This window comes from Propithecus coquereli, unplaced genomic scaffold, assembly GCF_000956105.1.
Source record: "Propithecus coquereli isolate 6110/MARCELLA unplaced genomic scaffold, Pcoq_1.0 Scaffold155, whole genome shotgun sequence".
Taxonomy (NCBI): Eukaryota; Metazoa; Chordata; class Mammalia; order Primates; family Indriidae; genus Propithecus; species Propithecus coquereli.
The window spans coordinates 3403982-3424920 of record NW_012139969.1 but is presented as its reverse complement, the minus strand read 5'-3'; the positions used below and the strand labels follow the sequence as shown (position 1 = coordinate 3424920).

Genomic DNA, 20939 nt, shown 5'->3' with positions numbered 1-20939 from the left:
CATACTACGTAATTTATTTATTTATTACTTATGCCTATCTCCCTCTCCTCACCACTAGAATATATAAGCTCCATGAAGGCAAAGATCTTTATTTGCTTTGTTCACTAATATATTCCAAGCACTTAGCACAGTTCCTAGCCTATAATAGGCACTCAATGATAATTAGTTGGATGAAAAAATAAATGAAAATCTGTCCCCCCCTACCAATTGAATGAGAATAGGAATCCACAGCTTTGTACAACACAGGCATTTTCCTTTAGACCAGGAATCTGCAAATTTTTTCTTTAAGGGCCATATAGTAAATATTTTAGGCTGACAGGTCATATGGTCTCTGGTAACTACTCAGCTCTGCCACTGGAGCTCCAGAGCAGCCAGAGACAGTAAACAAATGGGCATGGCTGGGTTCCAATAAAATTGTGTGTTTACGAAAAGCTGGCCAGCAAGCTGTACTTCCACTGATTCCTGCTTTAGACAAAGACACATCTTGGTAAATCAGCTCTCTTCATTGACAGGCCAGCCTCTATTCATCCACTCTCCCAATTGTCAGAAACAAAACTACAAGTTTGAATGCTAACCTAGCAAAATTACAGATCAGTAGCTTCTCTGCCTACAGGCAGACTGGGGACATTCCCTACTCAGTGTGGCCCTTGAGTAAGTTGTGAGTTGGTCTGGTCAAGGGGAGAGAAATCCTGATATCAGCCATTTTCTTGCTAATGAGTCTTGAGCTCATTATCTGTAGCTTTGGAGTATCCTCTAGAGGTTTCTAATACACAGAATGATCTACTTCTGAGCCTCTTTTCTCTGTGCCATTAAGTTCTTTGGCATTGGCAACGAATTTCCTGTGGCAAGGAAAAGATTTTTACTCTTATCAGCTATTCTAAAAGTCAGTAGACTGATATAGTTGGTTCTGAAAATATCTGCCAACATTCTGTGGTCGAGGCCCTCATTTCCTGCCATCTAGAGCCATGATTCTCAATTAGGGGCAGTTTTACCACCCAGGAGACATTTGGCAATGTCTGGAGACAGTTTTGTTTGTCACAACTGGGGTGGGGGCAGTGCTGCTGGCACCAGGTGAGCAAAGGCCAAGGATGTGGCCAAGCATCTTACAATACACAAGATAACTCCTGTAAACAATTATCCAGCCCAAAATGTCAATAGTACTGAGACCGAGAAACCATAATCTAGACTATTCTACTGGACTTTCCCTCCACATCGTACTCTACTGCCAAACCAATATTTTTAAACCATCAAATTATCCGTCATTCCTATGCTCCAATAGCTCCAGTAGCTCCTCACTGCCTAGAAAACCAAGTCTTTGCTTCTCATCCTAGCATTTAATCCTGGGGGGTTTTGCCCACTTACATATCTGTTCTGCAGCAGAAACTCTGCTTCTCCCCAGTTTTCATCTGCACTGCCGTCCTCATCACCATCCTTTTTACTGATGTTAACCCTCAGACACATTTAGGGAGGATCCGCCCCACATCTCTCCTTGGATCCAAATCTTGCTCATTCTTTGAAGCCCACACATGCTGCACGCCCCTGTGCCACTGAGTCAGTCTGTACCATTCCCTCTTACTGTCACCATGAGCTCACCAGTCTTACGCCGTTGTGCAGCTATTCCATCTTGCCTCCTCAATCAACTCCTTGAAGGGGTCCATATTGCATTTCTGGTCCACTGATCTCAGTTTCCACAGCATAAAGTATATATTGTTGTATTGAGAGTCTCTTGTATTGAGAGTCACATGAGATAATGAGAATAAAAAGCACCCTGTATAGGGCCTGGTACAGAGTTAAGTGCTCAGAAAATTTTAGCATCATAGTGTCTACAGAAGCATACATTCATGAGCCCATAGAAGGTGCTGAATACATTGTCGAAATGTAGTTATGTGCTGGAGAGAGCATGCCATTCAGACTAGCCTGGTATTTGGAACTAACAGCAAAGAAAAACTTCCATCAGAAATCCTACACCAATTAACACGCCTTCACGCTAGACTGAATCCAGGAGCAGTGGGTGTCACATTTTCCCAAAGTGGTGCCTAAGCCAACCTTTCTGCATTTAGCAAGTTAATGAACAGCTTATGAATAACACTTTGCCCACTCTGGCCCAATTTAGAAGGCTGCCAATAGGATAAGATACCAATATGCCACACTCTCTGCTTTACTGGGGACCCAGCTGTATTCTTCCTAAGTGCTTCTGCTTTCAGCCACTGGAGAGTCTGATGTCCCTAAAGAAGTCACACAGTGGGATGAGGCTGCAGCGAGAGCCTGGCCTTTCCTCTAATGGAAGAAAGCCTTGTCTCAGATCCTGTGAGAGAAGAAGTGAGTGGGGGCATGGCATTCTGAGCAGCCCAGGTTTGGCTTTGGGCCAGGCACTGAGTGGCAAACAAGAAGGAACACATTCCGGGAAGGCAAGGAGCCCTGCCAACACGAAGGCGGCCCAGCAGGCAGGGCCCTGCTGGGTGCCAGGTGCTCCTTGGCTCCGTGGAGGTCAGGCACGCAGAGGGATGAACTCGGGTTTCTCTGGATTATCATTTCAGAGGCTTAACCGCCTCCCTCCCTCTCGCTTTCAGTGGACAAAGCATATGTAACTGTTAAATTTTAAACCTCTCTACTCTGGGGTCCAGCTCGTGCTCTCTAAATAAAGGTAAGAGGAGAAAGGGTGTGGTTGCCATCGGGAAGTCACACTTCACAGGAGCCAGCTTTCTGTAATTCTGTGCTCCTCATAAGGAGGGCAGGTCAGGGGAAGAGCTGGGATTTTTTGCGCCCTAGAAGCTAAGCTCTCCACCCTTGACCCTCCACCCTCGCAGCCCAGACACACACGCTTGTTCTTCATACCTGCCAGTTCTGCCTTCCTACTGCCAGACCTTGGGAAAGTCTGGAGAGCCCCTGGACACGCTTTCCTTCCAGAATCACCGCAGGCCTTTCCCAAGCGGTAAGAGAAGGGAGAGGGGGAGAGGGCCAGAGGGGACGGGGATAGAGACGTCTTTGGGGGGAAGTAGCCACAACACGCTTGTGCGAAGATCCCCGTTGGATTGGTAGATGCACTGGACTTAGAAGAGGCCTGGGCCCGTTTTCACCCAGCAAGGGGATAGCGGGGACCCTTCTCTGAGACAGGAGAATGAAGTCTGTTACCCTCTTGGCTCCGGGTCTTCTTGCTGGACTTTGCTGCCACCTAGTGGGTCAGTTGTCATCTTTTCCTCCTCAGAGGGAGACAAGCAGCTTTGGATTGAGCCTGGGATCTGGCCTCAGTCCAGTCCTGAGGCCAACTGCAGTCCTGTGAGAAGTTTCTCGGCCCTAGGACTCCCCGATTCAGCTAGGAGAGGAGCAGCATGGGCTTCAAGACCTCACTCGGTTTGGTAGGTGTCCTGATGCCATGGCAACCAGGTAGGAGGGCCATGGCTGGCTGGCTGGACACCTGGGAGTCGGGGCGGGGCCGTTTCTCATTCCCAGGCCCTCTCCACTGGGATGATGCTCTCCCTGACCTCCCCTCATTCCCGAATGCCCTTTTCACTAGGAACCCTGCCCCTCCCGTGACCCTGCTTCCCTGGCTAAGGCCCATGTTGCAAAACTGAGGCTCTAGCATAATATATTACTTCTGTTTCTCCTAATTTAAGACAGTTATTTCTCCCTTATAAAGGTAGCTATTTCAACTTAAAAATTACAAGTGTGATTATATGCCTTCTCCATGATGCTGCTGCTATGAACCCAACCCTGGGAATAGTGAGAAGGAGGCATATTTTAAAGAGTTTTATTGGTTATCGCTAAGTCATAGCAGCCATATTTTTCTGTATCTTATATCCAGGTGTTTATTTCCTCTAGCAAAGGAAAGAACTTGGTTTCAGCAACCACTCATCCACCCTCCCAGCCCCAAACTTTCAGATCTGAGCTACAACCCAGGGAGTGTGTAAAATCCAAACTCCTCTCCTGTCTACCTTATCAACTTCTTTAAATTTTAAAAAATTGTGGTAAAATACACCTAAAATTTACCATCTTAACTATTTTTAAGTGTACAGTTCAGTAGTGTTAAGTAAATTCACGTTGTGCAACCAATCTCCAGAACTCTCTATCTTGCAAAACTGAAACTCTATACCCACGAAACAATAACTTCCCATTTCTCCTTCCCCTCAGCCCCCGACAACCACCATTCTACTTTTTGTCTCTATGAATTTGGCTATTCCAAGTACCTTGTATAAGTGGAATCATACAGTATGTCTTTTTTTTTGACTGGCTTATTTCGTTTAGCATAATGTCCTCAAGGTTCATCCATGTTATAGTATGTGTCAGAATTGTCTTCCTTCTCAAAGCTGAATAATATTGCATTGTATGTATTATATATACCACAGTTTGTTTATCCAGTCATCCATCAATGGACACTTGGATTGATTCTACCTTCTGGTTATTGTGCATATATGCTACTATGAATGCAGGTGTTCAAATATTCAAGACCCTGCTTTCAATTCTTTGGGGTACATACTCAGAAGTGAAATTGCTAGATCATATGGTAATTCTATTTTTATTTTTTTGAGTAACCATCATACTATTTTACGAGGTAGTTATACTGCTTTACATTTCTACTAATAGTGCACAGGAGTTCCAATTTTTCTATATCCTTGTCAACGCTTATTTTCTGTTTCTTTGATAGTAGCCATCCTAATGAGTGTTAGGTGATATCTTATTGTGGTTTTGATTGACATTTCCCTAATGATCAGTGATGGTGGGCATCCTTTCATTGGTTATTGGCCATTTGTATATCTTCTTTAGAGAAATGTCAATTCAGGTCATTTGGTTGTTTGTTGTTGGGTCATTTGGTTGTTTGGGTCATTTGGTTTGTTGTTGGTTGTTGAGTTGACCTCTCCAACTTCTCTTTATGTCACTCTCCCATGTGGTTAGTATCCTAGGATACTGACATGCAGTGTCTCTGTTCCTCAGGGACATACATGCCTTTTCCTATCTTTTGCAGTTGCTGATCCTTCTTCCAGGAATGTTCTTTTCCCAGCTCCTCCCATGACTGGCTCCTTATCCTTTAGGAATCAACTCAATTGTCACTTCAGAAAACTTTCTTGGACCACCTCATCTAAAGCCATCTCCCTCTTTATCTATATCACTGTTTCTTTTCTTCATGGAACTTAATTGCAATCTGCAATTAGCTTGTTTGTTTACATATTTACTTGGAATTTACTTTTACATGGAATGTAAGTTTAATGCCACTGGGACACAGACATTGCCTGACATATTCACTGCTGTATCTCCAGTTCCTGGCTTATACCTGGCACATAGTCTCGGCTCAATAATATTTATTGAATGAATGAATCACTACTAGAGGGGGGCATTGTAGGGAGAAAGAAGAAAGGTGATGTGGCCCAAATTGTAATTTTACCTCCATACCTAGGCTCTAAGTCATAGAAAAGGCCACAGGAGTTTTCTGGCTCTGAGTTCCATACATTAATTCCTGAATCAGAAGCATAGTACTATTTGAGTAGGCAGAGGGCTTTAGAGTAGCCTGGGAGAAATGGGGAAGCGTCCCCAGTGTCCACCCAACAGAGGCAGAAGGCTGTAGAGGTTTACTGTGGCCATCCTCACCCTTCCCCATACACCTGAGGTGTAAGCCAGCTCAGCTAAAGTCCTTCGAGATTAGCAGAGTACTTGGGATTCTGGGAATGACGTGGGCTCCATCGGACACCTTGGTGCTGAGTATGTCAGTAAGATTACCTTTAGTGAATAGCCAAAGGACAAAAATGAACTTTCCATACCATAGGATGCTAGAAAAATCAGGTTTTTTATTTTAAAATATTTTAAAAAGGTAAAGTCATAGTGGAACAACCTGAGGGTGGTTGAACCAAACTTTGAGGGAATTAGAAGAGCATCAGCCAATCCAAGCAGGTCTGTATAAATACACATAGTTTATAAATGATCACAACAGAAGGTACAGTGGCCCCAGAGGACCAGGCTAGGGACAAAAGGGAGAAACAGAAGGCCTTCCAGAGGGACAGGCATAGCCACACCACTCAAAGCCCAGGGCCCCAAGCACGACTCCAAAACCACCTACCCTACAGCGTGCCTCTTGCCCTTTCTCAGCCTGAGATATAGCTGAAAACCAGGTTCACCAGTATCTTGGCACATCCACCCATGACTTGGCACCTCTTATGGCCTCTGGCTCAACCTAGCAAGGCTCAGAGAATGGATTTGTTCACCCCCACCAGGGAGGCGAAGTGCTGGGGCAAGAAGGATTATTTCCCTGAAAATATGATGGAAAAGATTGATGAAAAGGGCTGATTCAAAGAAAAAAAAAGGCTGGATATTCATCCAGGGTGGCACTGTATGGAGAATGGAATAGTGAGTTTCACCTGAGACACACAGATTTGGTGCAAGCAACACACATGGCCAGACTCTAAGCTTAATCCTAGAAACTGGGATGGGAAGAGGATGAAGAGACCTCCAGTCTGAGCTCAGGGAGTTGTCACTTCCTGTCAGTCCCTCCAATCCTCAGTTGGGTTTGTAATAAACAGGACAGACAAGCATGGCTCTGCAATGAATAACTTCCACCTGAATTTCTTCCCCTAATTAACCTCTCAATGTCTGAAGAGGGGAAAACAGTGGCTATTTCTGATACCACCCAGCCCATCACCAATGACCCTCCCTGATACCTCTGGCCTCCTAACTTAAGGCCCTTCCAGAACCTCCAAAGGCACTATCGTAGCAGATGGGAGTCCTAGGGAGATCAGACCAGAGTCTGGGGCACGGGGAAGCTTTTAAGAATAGAGAAGGCCCTGACACAGAAGGAGGAATCTCCAAGGCAAAATCACCACCATGTCCACCCTTCTCCTCCCCTATCTCTTTTGTCCCCAAAGGTATCAGATGGACCCCATTGGCCTGGTTCCTGCACTACACCAGGCCCACCTTGGACACCACCACCTTATTAATGGACAATAGACCCCATGAAATGAAGGACCCTCCTCTGTGACCTGAAACACACTGACTGCAGGTGATGCGAGTGAGCCCTGCCCTGCGAATGGCCCAACACCAACACACCTGGCTGCGCAGCCACATCTCCCTGACAGGCCGCTCTTGGCCATGCCTAAGGTGCAGGCAGTCAGGCAGGAAGTACACAGCGAGACCTCAAATCAAAGCCTCCATCCTTCCCACCCCCTACTTCCAGGGCCTGGGACACCTTGAACATGTTTGGCACACCTGGGCAAGACCCAATACCAGGTCTGTGGCCACAGTGATCAAAGGCCCTGCCCCACCTGTCCCACCAGAAAGTGGGAGCTGAGGACATGGAATTCTAGGACTTCTCCTTCCCAGCCCCTGCCACCATCCCCTGCTGTGGGCAGCATCTTCCGAGGTTCAGCCAGTCTTCCCATGAGGGGTCAGCACAGAGCCTCAGCCCAGAGCATGAAAATTCGCCTCCTGCTGGAATCCTGGCCAAGAGCCCTCCTCTCTGTGTTCGCAGCCCTCAGCAGGCCCCTGGCTCCTTTCGAGAAGCCCGTGGGAGGGGAGTGTGCGGGGGAAGCAGAGCCCAAACTGCTGGTTTGTGTTCTGGCCTCTGACCCCACCACCGGAGTGAGCCATATGACAGAGAGCCACGTTCCCAGGTATCAAAGCATGGCTTTGTCCCTTGAGGTGGCCTCCAGTGTTCTGCCTGTGTGCCAGAACTGTTTCCAAGGAGCAGGTTAAATTTTTTTCTCATTTAAGTGGTTGCTGAAGCTTAGTGTACAGAATTCCTCAGCTGGTTCCAAAAACTCTGGCTTTTTGTTTGAGTCCAAAAATTATAGGAGCCAGTTACTCTGTAAACAGTACTTCAGATCACTCACTGAGGGAGGGAGAAGAGTCGGGGGAAGGGGGAGGGATCTGGAATATTTTCCTTCGTACTCAGTCTCAGCACAGCAGCAGCATAAACCCAGGAGATGGTTGGTGGAGACTTAGCACCCAGCGAATCTTCTTGGAGAAGTAGTTGGGACAAAGGCCAAGTGGCTGTTACCTGCACACAAGAAAGATGCCCAGATCAGGGAAAGAGCCCAGAGGCAGAAGATGTGGGCAGAAGACCAGTGAAGCCTTTCTTCCTGCCCCCAGGCCCCCAACTGAGAGTGGGCCAGAGTGGGATCTGTGTACCCTGCACACACTGCCCAACCTTGCTAAAGCCATCAAACCAGCTTAAAACAAGTCAGCCAGAAAGCCTGCCCTTAGGTTTTTGGCTCCTGTCCTCAACCCTCAGTCCCATAGGCATTAGGAAGAGAAAAGGCCTCACCTGTGCCCAGGGACCGAGCCATCCCAATTCAAGGAGCATAACTGCTGTTCTAGCTGGGAGATGCGGAACGCCAGATAGGATGAGGACATGACCAAGAAGCAGATCCTGGAGAAAGAGGGGCAAGAAAAAGTTGAATATTTTTTCCAGAAAAGGGGCATTTTTGGAGGCTCACCAGAAATAGTGGGACCTTAAGCTACTCTTGCAATTGGAAGACTTAAAGAGCCCTTTGTCCTTCAGCTGTGTTCGGGCCTGGGCATCTTTCTTCCCGGAGGCCACCTGGGGGTCCTGAGACATCCCCACCGAGGTGGCCTTGCAGCCCAGCTGGAGTCCTGTGCCCTTTGTCTGAGCCCTAAGGTGGTAGGCCCATTTCCCCAGCAGGCACTGCGGATGACAGTCAAAACCCAGCCAGCACAGCCAGAGGAGGCTAATGGGATAAGGTGAGGGAAAGCTGGGGCTGGCTCTTCATGGAACTTCCCATCATGCTCAGCACTCCACTGGTCCTTAGACAGAGGTACAGACAAGTCAGGGGTTCCAGAAACTGCTCTAGTGCGGGGCAGCAGGGAGGCCATGCTTTTCCCTAGTCAGTATTTCCCTTCAGCTGATGGCCCTCTCCAATTTGGCCAGCCTCCTCCTCCCCAATCCTGTGCAGCAACTTTTCCTTCTCTCAGCTGTTCCATATCCTGCCCCACCCCACTGCACAATCTTAACCCTAAATTACAGGGTGTAATGAACAAAAATGGAGATCCTTTCTCTTGCTACAGAAGGGCATGCCATGTGGCCTTCAGACACCACCCAACAGCTTGAATTTGACTCAGAACTTTCCCCTGGCTCTGGATAGTGATCTCCCCACACTTCAAATCCCCTGTTCCAAACACCTAGACACCAGGTGGGTCTTCCCCCGGCCCCAAAGTCACCTACAGCACAAAGAAGACCTTGAAGAGCTGGTAGTCCCAGAGCCTCAGCTCCCTGTCACTCTTGGGCTCCTCTTCCAGCTCGTCCTCCTCACAGACAGCATTCTCTGCAAAGGGAGAACACTCAGCGCAGGCAGGACCCCAGCCCAGCATGGGGCAGGCATACTTCCCCCCATTTTCTGAAGATGCTCAGGCTCTTGACTTTTCCATGTGGATGTGGAGAAAGAAAGAATCAGCTCTCAGAAGCCCTGCTGGCTGTGAGCCTTTTCACTGGGAAAAGAAAAAGTCTAGCCTTCGTGAGCAGTTGCCGTGGTCAAGCCACTGAACTCACCAGACCTTGGAGGCTTTCTGGAGGGGAAGATACCGTCTGTAGAGTCTACGGATGCCTGAGGGATACGAGGGATGTTGTCTCGGAGGGACAGTGACCTGGAGGCAGGGCACACTTTTCTCCACTTCATCTCGGGGATGAAGACTTCCTGCAGAAAAGACAGGAGAAGCTTCTCACTGTGGCCCTTGGGATCTTACTTACCCTAAGGGGCCCACACCAGGTTGATCAGAGCTTTCTCCAGACATTACCCACATGGAGGCCTAGCCAGGGATGGAAGCAGGTACGAGGGGCTGGGGGACAGTTGCCATAGCAACCACATGTCTCTCCTATCTGCTCTCTTGCTGTGACTAGCCACCTGGCCAGGAAACAATGTCTTTGAAGGCTGCTAGTATAGAACCACGGTGGGATCTTAGATGTAAGCCAACCCAGGGACACAACCAAGTGCTTGGCACAATATGTCTTAGATTAGTTATGGCTCCTTCTGTTCCAGGCCCTGACCCTGAGCAAGTCACTGACCTTGGCAGTGGGAACTTTAGAGTCTCCATCAACAAAAATGGGAACATCACCTTCTATTGCCTGAGTGGTATTATGCATATTGCATGCCTGGCTAAATGCTTAATAGTTACCGAAGGAGACTTCAAACAACCTGGGGTCATTTCTACCTCTATTCCTGCCCTAGAAACTCAGCTCTGCCTACCCGGGGCCCCACCTGCCAAAAGAAACTGCTGAAACTTCAGCCAATCCAAAATAAGTCTGTCTGGGTTCACTGACAGCCTTGGAGTTCTTTTTAGAGACATCTCTATCCTCTTGAAGGCCCTCCTGCCTCAGCCAAAGGAAACGGGACGGATCACTGGCCCTGTGTCCTTACAAGCGTGGGACCCAACCTGGCCAGTGTTCTGGGGGCTGGACTTCTGTTCTCAGAAAGTCAGCAAATCTGCCGAGGCTCTGCATGGTAGAGCGTGACAGGTTTAGGGGTGCCCCAGCACATCATTGAGCCTGGTGCCCCAGTTCTGCATTGTAGGCCCCTCCTGGGATGGCCTGGTTCCTCGGAACTACAGGCACTCTCAGGCCAGCAGCCTTTGCTCCCAGCCTCAGCTCTCACCAGAGACTTGCACGCTGCTTCCTCCGGAAATTCTCTTACACTCAGACTCTTCTTGCTGGAAGGCTGAGGAGGAAAGGGAACAGGGGTCACTTGTCCATGTGGAACAGGCAGAGTCAGGTGTGGGGAAGCACTAGAAGTCTCCAAGATAGCTCTACCTCCAAATAAGCCACTTTGTGTTGGGGAAGCCCAGCTCCCAGAGTTTGCAGGGGGTCCCCATTTAATGCTGGAGCAGCGGGCAAATGGCAGGCACCTGACTCTCCCGTGCTGCTGCCCCTCCCCTCCACCCACCATGGGCCAGAGAGAGTTGTAGGACGTGTGGGAAACAGCCACGTGCTTCCGTCTATCTGTACGTTAAGGAAGCACAGCGAGGGCATACAGATCCACACACAGTCCCCCACTAAAATGGTTCAGCTTCGGATGTTTTGACTTTATCATGGAGCGAAAGCAATACACATTCAGTAGAAACTGTACTTCGAATACCCATACCACCATCGTTTTTCACTTTCAGTACAGTATTCAATAAATTACATGAGATATTCAACAATTTACAATAAAACAGGCTTTGTGTTACATGATTTTGCCCATTAGTAGGCTCCTATGTGTATCCTGAGCATGTTTAAGGTAGGCCAAGCTAGGTTAGGCACGCCGTATTAAATGCATTTTTGACTGATGATATTTTCAACTTATGATGGGCTTATCAGGACATCACCTCATCTTAAGTCAAGGAGCATCTCTTCATAGGACACACAAGGGCCCACTGGCCTCAGAAAGACATGCTCACCGAGTAGTGCCTCTGGTAGGTTGAGCCTAAGCCTTTCACTCCCCTGCCCCTGCTCCCTGTGCTAGAGAGATGGGGCACCCTCCCCCAGCACCCCTGTCTCAAGCCCTGAATCCAGGCCTGAGCAGCCTCCCTGGCCCAGCTCCCACTCCTGAGCTCCATACCTGGAGGTGGGTGCAGACTCTCCTCAGCATGTCATATACACTGTCCCGGGAGAGCAGTGACACGAAGACATACTGGGACATGGAAAGAAAACAGAAAGGGTGGAGTGAGACGAGACCCCAGTGCCAGCAGCCCCCCCTCCATGAATTGGGGACAGGCCCGCAGGGATTTTAGGCCAACAAGACCCTGCCTAGGAACCTCTCTTCCAGCTTGTTACATGTGCTAAAATATCCACTGGAGAGCTGCAGGGTGGAGCAAAGTAAAGACCTGGCAGAGTGCTGAGTCAGCCTGTGGGCTCCTGGGGATGGGATGCGGAGACTGACAAGGGAGCGCTGGCCCAGAGACTCACAGACCTTCTGGCTGGTGTTGGTGGTGATGGCCAGTCCATTGGGAAGGAGCCGTGCCATCTTGTGTTTTTTGATCATTTGTACAGACACCACGGGAATGACCACCTGAGAGGGAGAAGCATGCTTCTCTCAGGACTCACCCCCAAGTCCCTTTGCTCCCTGCATAGGACCCCAGCCATAGCTGGCTATGAGCCAAGCATGGATACCATGAAGAGGCCTGGCACCACATGGGGAAGTGTCTGAGCCGTGCACCTTCTCATCTAGCTTCCCCTCACCCCTCTGCCACAGCCTTGACAGTCCGTGCCACTCTCGGCTCTCCTAGGTATGATCCCTGGTGTCCAGGAGGCCAAGGATGCTTGCTTTGGAGAATCCCACACTCTAGTAATGGCGTTCCCTGAGCTACTTCTTGGCCACAGTTGTGGCTCCCCCTAAGTGCATATCCTGCCTGATTCCGAAGGCATTTCTGAGATACCCAGAGACAGAATAATTTGGCTGTGAACCATTCAGGCCAGCTCAGGCCAGATGTGGGGTCTAGACTGGGGACCCTGTTTTAGAAGGGGCAGTACTACTTCCCTGGACACTGGATGGGATGCCTTGAAGCTGCTTATCCAACCAGAGAGAGGCTTCACCAGGGGCCCGGTGTGCAGAGGGCCAGGCATGACTTGAGGCGTGCCCACAGGGCTGGGGCTGGGCCTCGCTGGGCCATGGTGGCCCTTACCACTCATTACTACCTTGATATCCTTGCCAAAGAGGCCAGCATGGAAGCAGAGCCAGTTGGGGGAGATGTAGAGCCGGCCCTGGAGAAGGAGGTCCTTCTGGAGGGCACAGGAGCACACTGGGAAGTCACAGAAAAGAAGATGTGCCATAAGCAAAGTCGGTGGGGAGCTCAGGGCCTGGGTCCCCACACTCAGGGGCCCAGAGTCCAGCCTCAGGGCCTGTCTTCCTCAGACTCTCCCTTCCCCATCTGAGGCCCCAAATGATCCATCCCCCCAGCACTCTAAGGGTTCTTCTCCCAAATGCCCTGACTCCACCCTAGCAGACTGCTAGTTGCTGCTGCTTTCTCCACTCGCGCCCAGCAGGGGCCAGGCAGGTTCCCGCCCTGGTCTCCATGCCTGGATTCGCACGACCCCAGGCAGAACCCTTGCCTCGCTCTCCTCTGCTCTGCCCTGCCTTGAGTGTGCAAAAGCCCCCGCATGCTCAGTGAAAGGCCTGAGCAGGGAAGAACAGTCGCTGATAAGAGCAGAACAGAAATAATTTGGAAGCTCTGACATGTCCTCAAGAAAACCTTTATAAATCCAACTTCATATTCCAAACCAGCCCAGTGTTATCATACTTTTGGAGAAAAAAGGACTAACTACATCCAAAGGTCAGCCAGTTTCCATATCTAAATTGTGCCTTGGAGGCTCCAGAGTAGAGGACCTGGCCCAAGGCCCCTGAGCCCGTCCAGCGACACCAGGGAGACAGCTCACCTTTGAGAACCACCTCCTCCAAAGGGATGTCCTTAAACAGCTTGTGGTATTGCTGGTTGTATTTACTCAGTAGTGTCTGCAAACATACGGGCTGGGTCTGAGAAGCCCTGGGAGACCAGACCACCGAAAGGGCCCTGCTCCAGCCAACAGGAAACAGTGCCACAGCCCCCCTCTCCTGAGAACTTAGCATGAAACAGTAAACAGCCAGTGGGTGTGGAGGGCTGAGTTCCAAGCACAGTTTGTCTCCTGGCGATGCTGGGTCCCGACAGGTAGCCTGTGACGGGAAGGGATACACCATTCCCACCCAGGAAGGGACACCCACTCACGTCTCCTGGTTCTTGGTGACAGGCCTGGTGGCCAGGGAGCCACTGAATTGAGGCAGCCCAGGGCCCCTTCCTTGGTGAACAGTGAGAAGTCAGCCTCCCCACACTTACCCTTTCTCGGCTGCACTTCTTTATCTCTTTGCCCTTCAAGCTTTCTGGCCAGTGCAGACTGCAAAGGAGACATTCCATTCCAGGGACAAGGAACCCTTGAGTCCTACCCATGCATCCTCAGTGCCAATTCTGCCCTGGCTTTGAGCCAGAGCTTGGGACAGATTGGAGACTAGGGCCCTTCTCTCGGGGACACAGCAAGCGATAAGTACAGTGAGCACACAGCTCATCCCTGAGGAAAGACACTCCGGGATGCAGGGTGGGGTCGCTGAGAGCCCTCCTTCCCAGACGGGGGTGAGCAGCATGCCCCTAAGAGGTATGCTCGCTCTCCCAGAGATGCTTAGGAGCTGCCCACCCCTGTGTGTCAAAGACCCTCTTCCACGTCTCTGGCCAAGGGGTAAGCAGAGGAGCAGCAGCGCAGGAATAGGGACTAGTTTGGGGAGTGGGTGAGATGGAGGTGTCAGACTCACAGGTCCAGGGCCTGCCTACTGGCCATGCTCCCAGCAGGACTGTCCTCCTTGCAGCCTCCTCCCTGTGGCCTCCGCAGTGAGGAGCTCAGCAGGGACTCACCTGACCTGAGGGAGGCACCCCGCTGGGGAAGGGGTGTGGCGCTGAAATGCAAACCTTTGCCCTGCCAAAGGACAGGTGAGCAGGGAGGAGGCTGGAAACCTGAGAAGCCTGGACTCTGCTACGTCCCAGTGCACTGGGACAGGCCCGAGGGGCAGGAGGAAGAGGCCCCAGGCAACCTGTGCCCCACCTCACACACCTGCAAAGGGTCCCCTTTGACTCAGCCTCAAGGTCTCCTTTCTAACATGTCACCTCCTGAGGCCTTCCCACCCCCCAATCTGTATGTATGTCTGACTGGGAAGGGGGTCCTCACCTGTAGTCCGAGGGCTCCTCAGCATTGTCTGGGTCCTCTGTGCAGGACACAGCGCTCTTCCGAGAAGCTGTCTTTCCAGGCATTTGCTGGTTGCTAGGGAGAAACAGGCCCACATCAGGAAGCGGGGCTTTATGAGGCCATCTTTCCCCATCAGCCCCACCATGCCCAGGGCAGCTGCCTCTGTCCCCACCCAAGCCTGGCTCTGATATTCAGGCTGAAGACACTACATTCGGGACGGAGGGCTTCTGGGCCGGCTGATGTGGCGGAAAGCGGGGTTGCGGGGGGCGTTGCCTGAAAACCTGAAGCTCAGTTTATGCCTGGTCTGGACGGAAAATCAATCTAACTTATCCAGAGCGTCAGGCAGCTGTTAGGCCAGGCGGAGGGAGGCCTCCAGCTCCACCCTTGAGGAGGCACATTGGGAGGGGTGACTCTTAAGACTTGCTCACTCCTCAAAGCAGACTTCTGAGGTACCCGGGCAGCGTTGCTGTAAACTGTCAGGTTCTGGGAAAGGACACCAAGCGCAGGAGGCCTTCTCAAAGCCGGACAGCTCACGCGGCTAAAGATGTGGGAGGTGGACTCCAGTCAGCGCACAGGTGAGCATGGCCAGGAGGGGAGGGTCTGCCCCATACCAGGAAGTAGCCTTGGACAGAGTCAGGAGAGCTCAGTCATGAGAGCCAAACCATCTCAAAATGTCCCAGAGAGAGGGCCTAGAAGGGAGGAGACATTCTCTCCCTGGGCAGGTGGGGCTCCCTAATGGCCTTCAGTTCCTGCCTCCACTAAACAGTTCCAAAGCACAGACTGTCCCTGTTCATGCTCCTCCAGGCTTCGAACCAATAAAGCCTGAGCAGTCAAACTAGCCCTAATTGAGTGGGCCCAGGGGCTGACCAAGGGGGAGAGGGTTTGCCGGGAGCAGCGGCTCACGCCTGTAATCCTAACACTCTGGGAGGCCTAGGCGGGAGGATCACTTGAGTTCAGGAGTTCAAGACCAGCCTGAGCAAAACTGAGACCTCCCTCTCTTCTAAAAATAGAAAAAAATTAGCCAGGCGTGGCGGCGCGTGCCTATAGTCCCAGCTACTTGGGAGGCTGAGGCAGGAGGATCGCTTGAGCCCAGGAGTTTGAGGTTGCTGTGAGCTAGGCTGACGCCACGGCACTCTAGCCCGGGCAGCAGAGCGAGACTGTGTCTCAGAAAAAAAAAAAAGGATGAGAGGGTGGCCAAGAAGCAGGGACAGCCAGGGCAGCGCAGAGGTCAGGAAGAGGTAACAAGGTTAAGCGCAGTGGTCCCTCAGCCAATAAGGAGCTGAGATCTGGACCCTATAAATCGCAATCCTCAGTCACACTCTTTTTTTTTTTTTTTGAGACAGGGTCTCACTCTGTTGCCCAGGCTAGAGTACAGTTGTGTCATCATAGCTCATTGCAACCTCCAATTCCTGGGTTCAAGCGATCCTCCTGCCATAGCCTCCCAAGTAGCTGGGACTACAGGTGCTAATTTTTCTTTTTTTTGTAAAGATGGAGTCTCCTTCTTGCTCAGGCTATCTCGAACTCCCGGACTCAACCAATCCTCCTGCCTCGGCCTCCCAAAGTGCTAGTCCCAGCCTAATCATACTCTTCTTCAAGAGCAGAGTTATCAACTCAGCCCAAGATCCTGGCAGCACCCTCAGAGAATAATCTGACCCCCTCCCAGCATCCCATTGTATGGAACTGAGTCCTGCCAAGGGACAGGCTGTGCGCAGTGTTACAATGAAGAGGCAGGTGACCTCACCCACAAAATCAGCCCAGCCACAGCCATATGGCCTGGTGACCTCCGTTCTCAAACTTAGAGGGTTTTGGCACATATTTCAATACATTCTCACTGAATCTTATGAAGTGACAGATTATGCTAGTAATGTGACCCTTTGGCTCTCAGAGTTAATTTTTGGATTGGTTTGGTTCCATCATTTCACCTTTTACAGGGTTTTTCCCCCTTGGCATCCCAAAGTGCTAGGATTACAGGCATGAGCCCCCACCCCTGGCAAGAATCTTTCTTCATTTGTATAATTTCTTTATTGAGAATATTAAAGCTTAGTTTATGGTTTTTGCAAATATTTCCCCAAATTTGTCATTTGTCTTTTAATTGTGTCTGTGGTGTCTTTGCTGTACTTGTGTTTAATTATTGTGTAGTAGATCCCATCTATCTCTTCCACCTATCTGTTTCTCGCTTGGTTTGAGTCCTTCTATAGGATAGTCCCCTAACGAGTAGCATATACAGGCCAAATCATTGAGCCATTATAGAGCTTGAGCCTTCCAGTCCTGTGAATCCACTGGGCCACCAGGGAAAAGCATGTGGGCTCAGCTCCAAAGAATATCCGCCCCAGCCTGAAGGATGGACAAGAGATAAAATGGGGAAACAATGAGAAGGAGCTTGAATCGTAGTTTCAGAGACAAGGAGCCTGTTCCTCAGGCACTGGAGAGTGTGATTCACGTCCTCTGGGCTGCAGGAGCTCAGAGACACATAGATCCCTGTGGACCGAAATAATCACTGCAGGGTTCCTAGAGAAAAGGAAGTTGAGCCTTATAAACTGGGTAGGATTATACTCTTGCATGGATTATATAATCTTTCCTGGATAATCATGCCTTTGCATGGACTCTAAACCAAATGCATCCTTAGGTTCACATGTGACTTTCTCAGGGACAGAAGCCTTCCCTCGGCTTCCCCCAGCCTAGGTGAGGAGTCCCTACTTCAGGCACTCACAGTGCCCCAATGGGAAGTCTCCCTCTCATCGCACACTGTTGGTGTGCCGTGACTGTCCATCTCCAGGGGCTCTAGGAGATCAGGGACTCTGCCTCGTCCATCACTGAACCCCCTGAGCCTGGAAGGCTGTGCGTACGTCCTGCAGCATCTACATAAAGAAAACCTCTCCTCTGATACCGCTGTTGGCCCAGAGACCCATCCTGTGGCCAAAATGAGTAAACGCGCACTGCTCTCAAAGTCATCTTCGATTCAGACTTCCGCCTAATTAATCTTGTCTTCTCCCTATGGTGTTTGTTTAAATGAATGAAAATAAAGAAGTGGGAAAGATGCTACATGAAAAAGTCCAGGGCAAAGTGGTTGTTGAGTGTTCACCAGCAAAACCAGTCAGGCAGGGGGACACCCCTGGACCAACTGGGCCCTGACCCAGAGGACCAAGAGGGAGGCTTCAACAGCAGGGGACTCAGCCTGGTTCCCTGACCCTGCTGGTGGCCGCTGTCCACTCCCACCCACAGACTCCTCCTCTAGCTAGTTGCTCACACCCTGTGGGTGGTGAACCACCCTCCTACCCATTCATCCCAGACTGTGGAATCAATATCAGAGGTCCTGAAATCCATATCTATTTTTTCAATCAAAGCCACAAAAAATACAGTTACTGTCATGAGGGGGATGGAGCAGGGGAGTGGCAGTATTTTTGACATTAAAGGGAGTAGGAAAGATCGGAAAACTCCCTACATGAGGCGCTTTGCCCCTGCTGAGCCTGGTCTGAAGGCCTATCCAGAGGGCACAGGAGGTGTCTGCTGCTCTCAAGCCCATGTGGAAAGAAATACTCACTGAGCTTAGCACAGCATGCGCCTGAGGGCGGCCAGCACAGGGAGGTGCCAGCAGAGGGGAGACAGACAGGCTAGGAGAGGAAGAGGCAGTGAGTAGGGAGCCCAGAGATGCAAGAGTCTAGCTACTTTCCACAGGCTCAAAATGACTCCACCAGGCAGATGCTCCCAAATCCACATCTCTGTCTAACCTGACACCTTGTGCCCCCCTGAGCTTCAGATCCTGCCGTCAAAGTGACTCAGCATCATCCCCCGAAGCTGCTTCCTCTGAGCACCTGATATCCGTGAAAGGCCCTATTCTCCGCAGTCACCCAAGCCAGTCTTCAACTCATTCTTCTTCCCACCCCACAACCAATCAGGCCCCAAGCCCTGCACCCGCCAAGACAACCCATGAAACCACCTATTTTTCTCTGTTCCTGCTACACCACACGAGCCCAGGCCACCATCAGCTTTTTCCTGGATGCTGGTAACAGCTCCTTGACTACACCTGCCCCTTTCCCACATGCACACTGCCGACAGGGCCACCCAGAGCTGATGCTGCCGCTCTCCTACTCACCTTCCTCCTTAGTCCCCATCACTTCCTCATCGAACCTTCCTGCTTCTCTCCCCGCTCTCACCCCGGCACTCCCTCCCCCGCAGCACAGCCAGCTGCCTTAGCTTCCTTCCATACCTGCTTGCCTTGCTGGCTTGCCTGGAATCCTTCCCATGCTCATCTACCTGGGGAGCTGCTGGTCATCTTACAAGCCCCTGTTCAAATGTCTCCTCCTCTGCGACACCTTCCCCGGTGCTGCCCCTGCACTTACCATGCCAGACTGTGCTTGTCTGTTTACACTTCTGTCTGCCCCCATTGACTCTGAAGTCCAGCAGGGGTGTGTCTTGTACATCTCTGTATCCCCAGCACACAGCCGGCATGTGGTGTTTGCTAAATGAATGAAGGAAGGAAGGAGAGACAGAAACAGAGATGATGACACCGCAACAGGGAGGAGGAGAGAAAAAAGCCAGGCAGTAAGAGTGCAGGGGCACAGCGAATGACTGACACCCAGCAGGAAAGGAGGAGGGAAAGGACAGCACTGAGGGGGTCAGCGCCAGCTGGGCCCTTCCCTGCAGGAGCCCTGGCCCTGCACCACAGGCACTCAGCCCATACTGGTTGACTGATCAAAGGGGGGACTCAGACGGCAGGCAGAAAGCACAGAGAGGATGAAGTGCCCAGATGGGATGGGGCATTTGAGGGAAGCACAGGCTGGGCCCCTCCTGCTCCCCTGAAGGGTCCACTGGGCTGCACTGCCCTGGGCCGGCCATGCCCAGGCAACACTCCCCCAGCTTACCCGGCCCCCTTCCGCACACCCATCCCTTCCTAACCATCGGCCAAACCTCCCTCCAGGGCTCAGCCAAGCCTCTGGTGGTGGCAGTGCTTCAGCCAGACCCAGTGGCCTGAGCCAGCTGGGTCTGTCCCCTTGGGCATCTCCTTCCCCAGGAAAGCAACCACACTCTCCCAAGTTGGCTTCTGTGGACATCTGAGATATTATTCTGTGGGTCCTGCCAGCTCTTCTCAAGGCCAGGCCGGGGCAGCTCCACCCTCTTGTGCAGCCAGCGCGATGCTACGCCCCAGTGAGCTCCAAAGAAAGACCTGAAACAACACTGTTCTCTTCCAAACAAAAAACACATCATAGCAGTGGGCCCCTCAGGGCACAAATCCAGAAACCACAGAAATAGCCATCCAGGGACAGGAAGTTGTGTGGACATCTGTCCTGGATGGAAATTCAAACACCGGGGTTCAGCAGCCTGGACCTGGGGCTCCTCCCGCCGGTAGCTGCCCCAAACCACCCAGGTACCCCACCCCAGCCTCACCTCTCCCTCGGCACCAGCTCAGCTCCTACTTTATGGAGAAAACATATCCTCCTGTTAACTCTAATGTGTAGCTGGCTGGGTGAAAAAAAAAAAAAAGAAATGATGCCTGAGCCCGGTCTCAGACCAGTAAAATCAGAATCTCTGGGAGTAGCATTTAAGTAACTAGATATTTCTTAAGCTGTTGTTGAAGTATACTTTACATATAGAACAGTGCACATAACACAAGTGTACAGTTTAATGCATTTCACGAATGGACACATACCTGGGAACCAGCCACCCAGAAGCCCCTCCTGCTCCTGCTGGTTTCTCTGCTCCCCCCTCCCCCCAAGGATAACCATCACCCTGACTTCCAACAACACAGATTGCCTTGGCTTCTTTTGGGCTTTATATGAACGAAATTATATTACATGTACTCTTACGTGGCTGCTTTTCCTTGGCAATGCATTTGAAAGAATCATCCACCGTACTGCGTGCAATTGTGAGCTTTGCACTCTCACTAGTGTTTACAATTTCTTTGTATGGATATCCTTCAATTTATTCATTTTACTATTGATAGGCATTTGGGCAGTTTCCAGTCTTTGCCGATGATGAAATTGCTATGAAAATTCCAGTACCAGTCTTGTGCACACAAGTATTCACTTCTGTGGGTAAACACTTGGGACTGGAATTGTTGGGTCATAAGGTAGGGTATGTTCAGCTTCAGGCTTTCAAAGGCTCTCAAGTAATTTTAAACCCACAGCCAATGTTAGGAAATCACTGGAAAAATCCTGTCCCATCCCTCCTTTCTCTGTGGTGCCTCCTTGCCTCTTCCTCCAAGGCCAATGCACCCGCCTGGGCTCTGGACCTGGGGTCCTGAGCCTCCTAAGCCTTCACTCTGTGCCTC

At 50.8% G+C, this 20939-nt stretch overlaps 1 protein-coding gene across 1 annotated transcript in view; it reads right to left on the bottom strand.

Annotated features, from left to right (window-relative positions):
* Positions 1-8241: 8241 nt before the first annotated feature.
* GRAMD2 (GRAM domain containing 2) overlaps positions 8242-20939 on the bottom strand; it is a 33261-nt gene continuing 20563 nt past the window's right edge. Inside the window, 10 exon segments of the mRNA XM_012640555.1 lie at positions 8242-8350; positions 9164-9364; positions 9490-9632; positions 10587-10649; positions 11529-11600; positions 11880-11978; positions 12605-12708; positions 13343-13418; positions 13777-13834; positions 14654-14746. Coding sequence (XP_012496009.1) covers positions 8242-8350; positions 9164-9364; positions 9490-9632; positions 10587-10649; positions 11529-11600; positions 11880-11978; positions 12605-12708; positions 13343-13418; positions 13777-13834; positions 14654-14746 — 1018 coding nt within the window.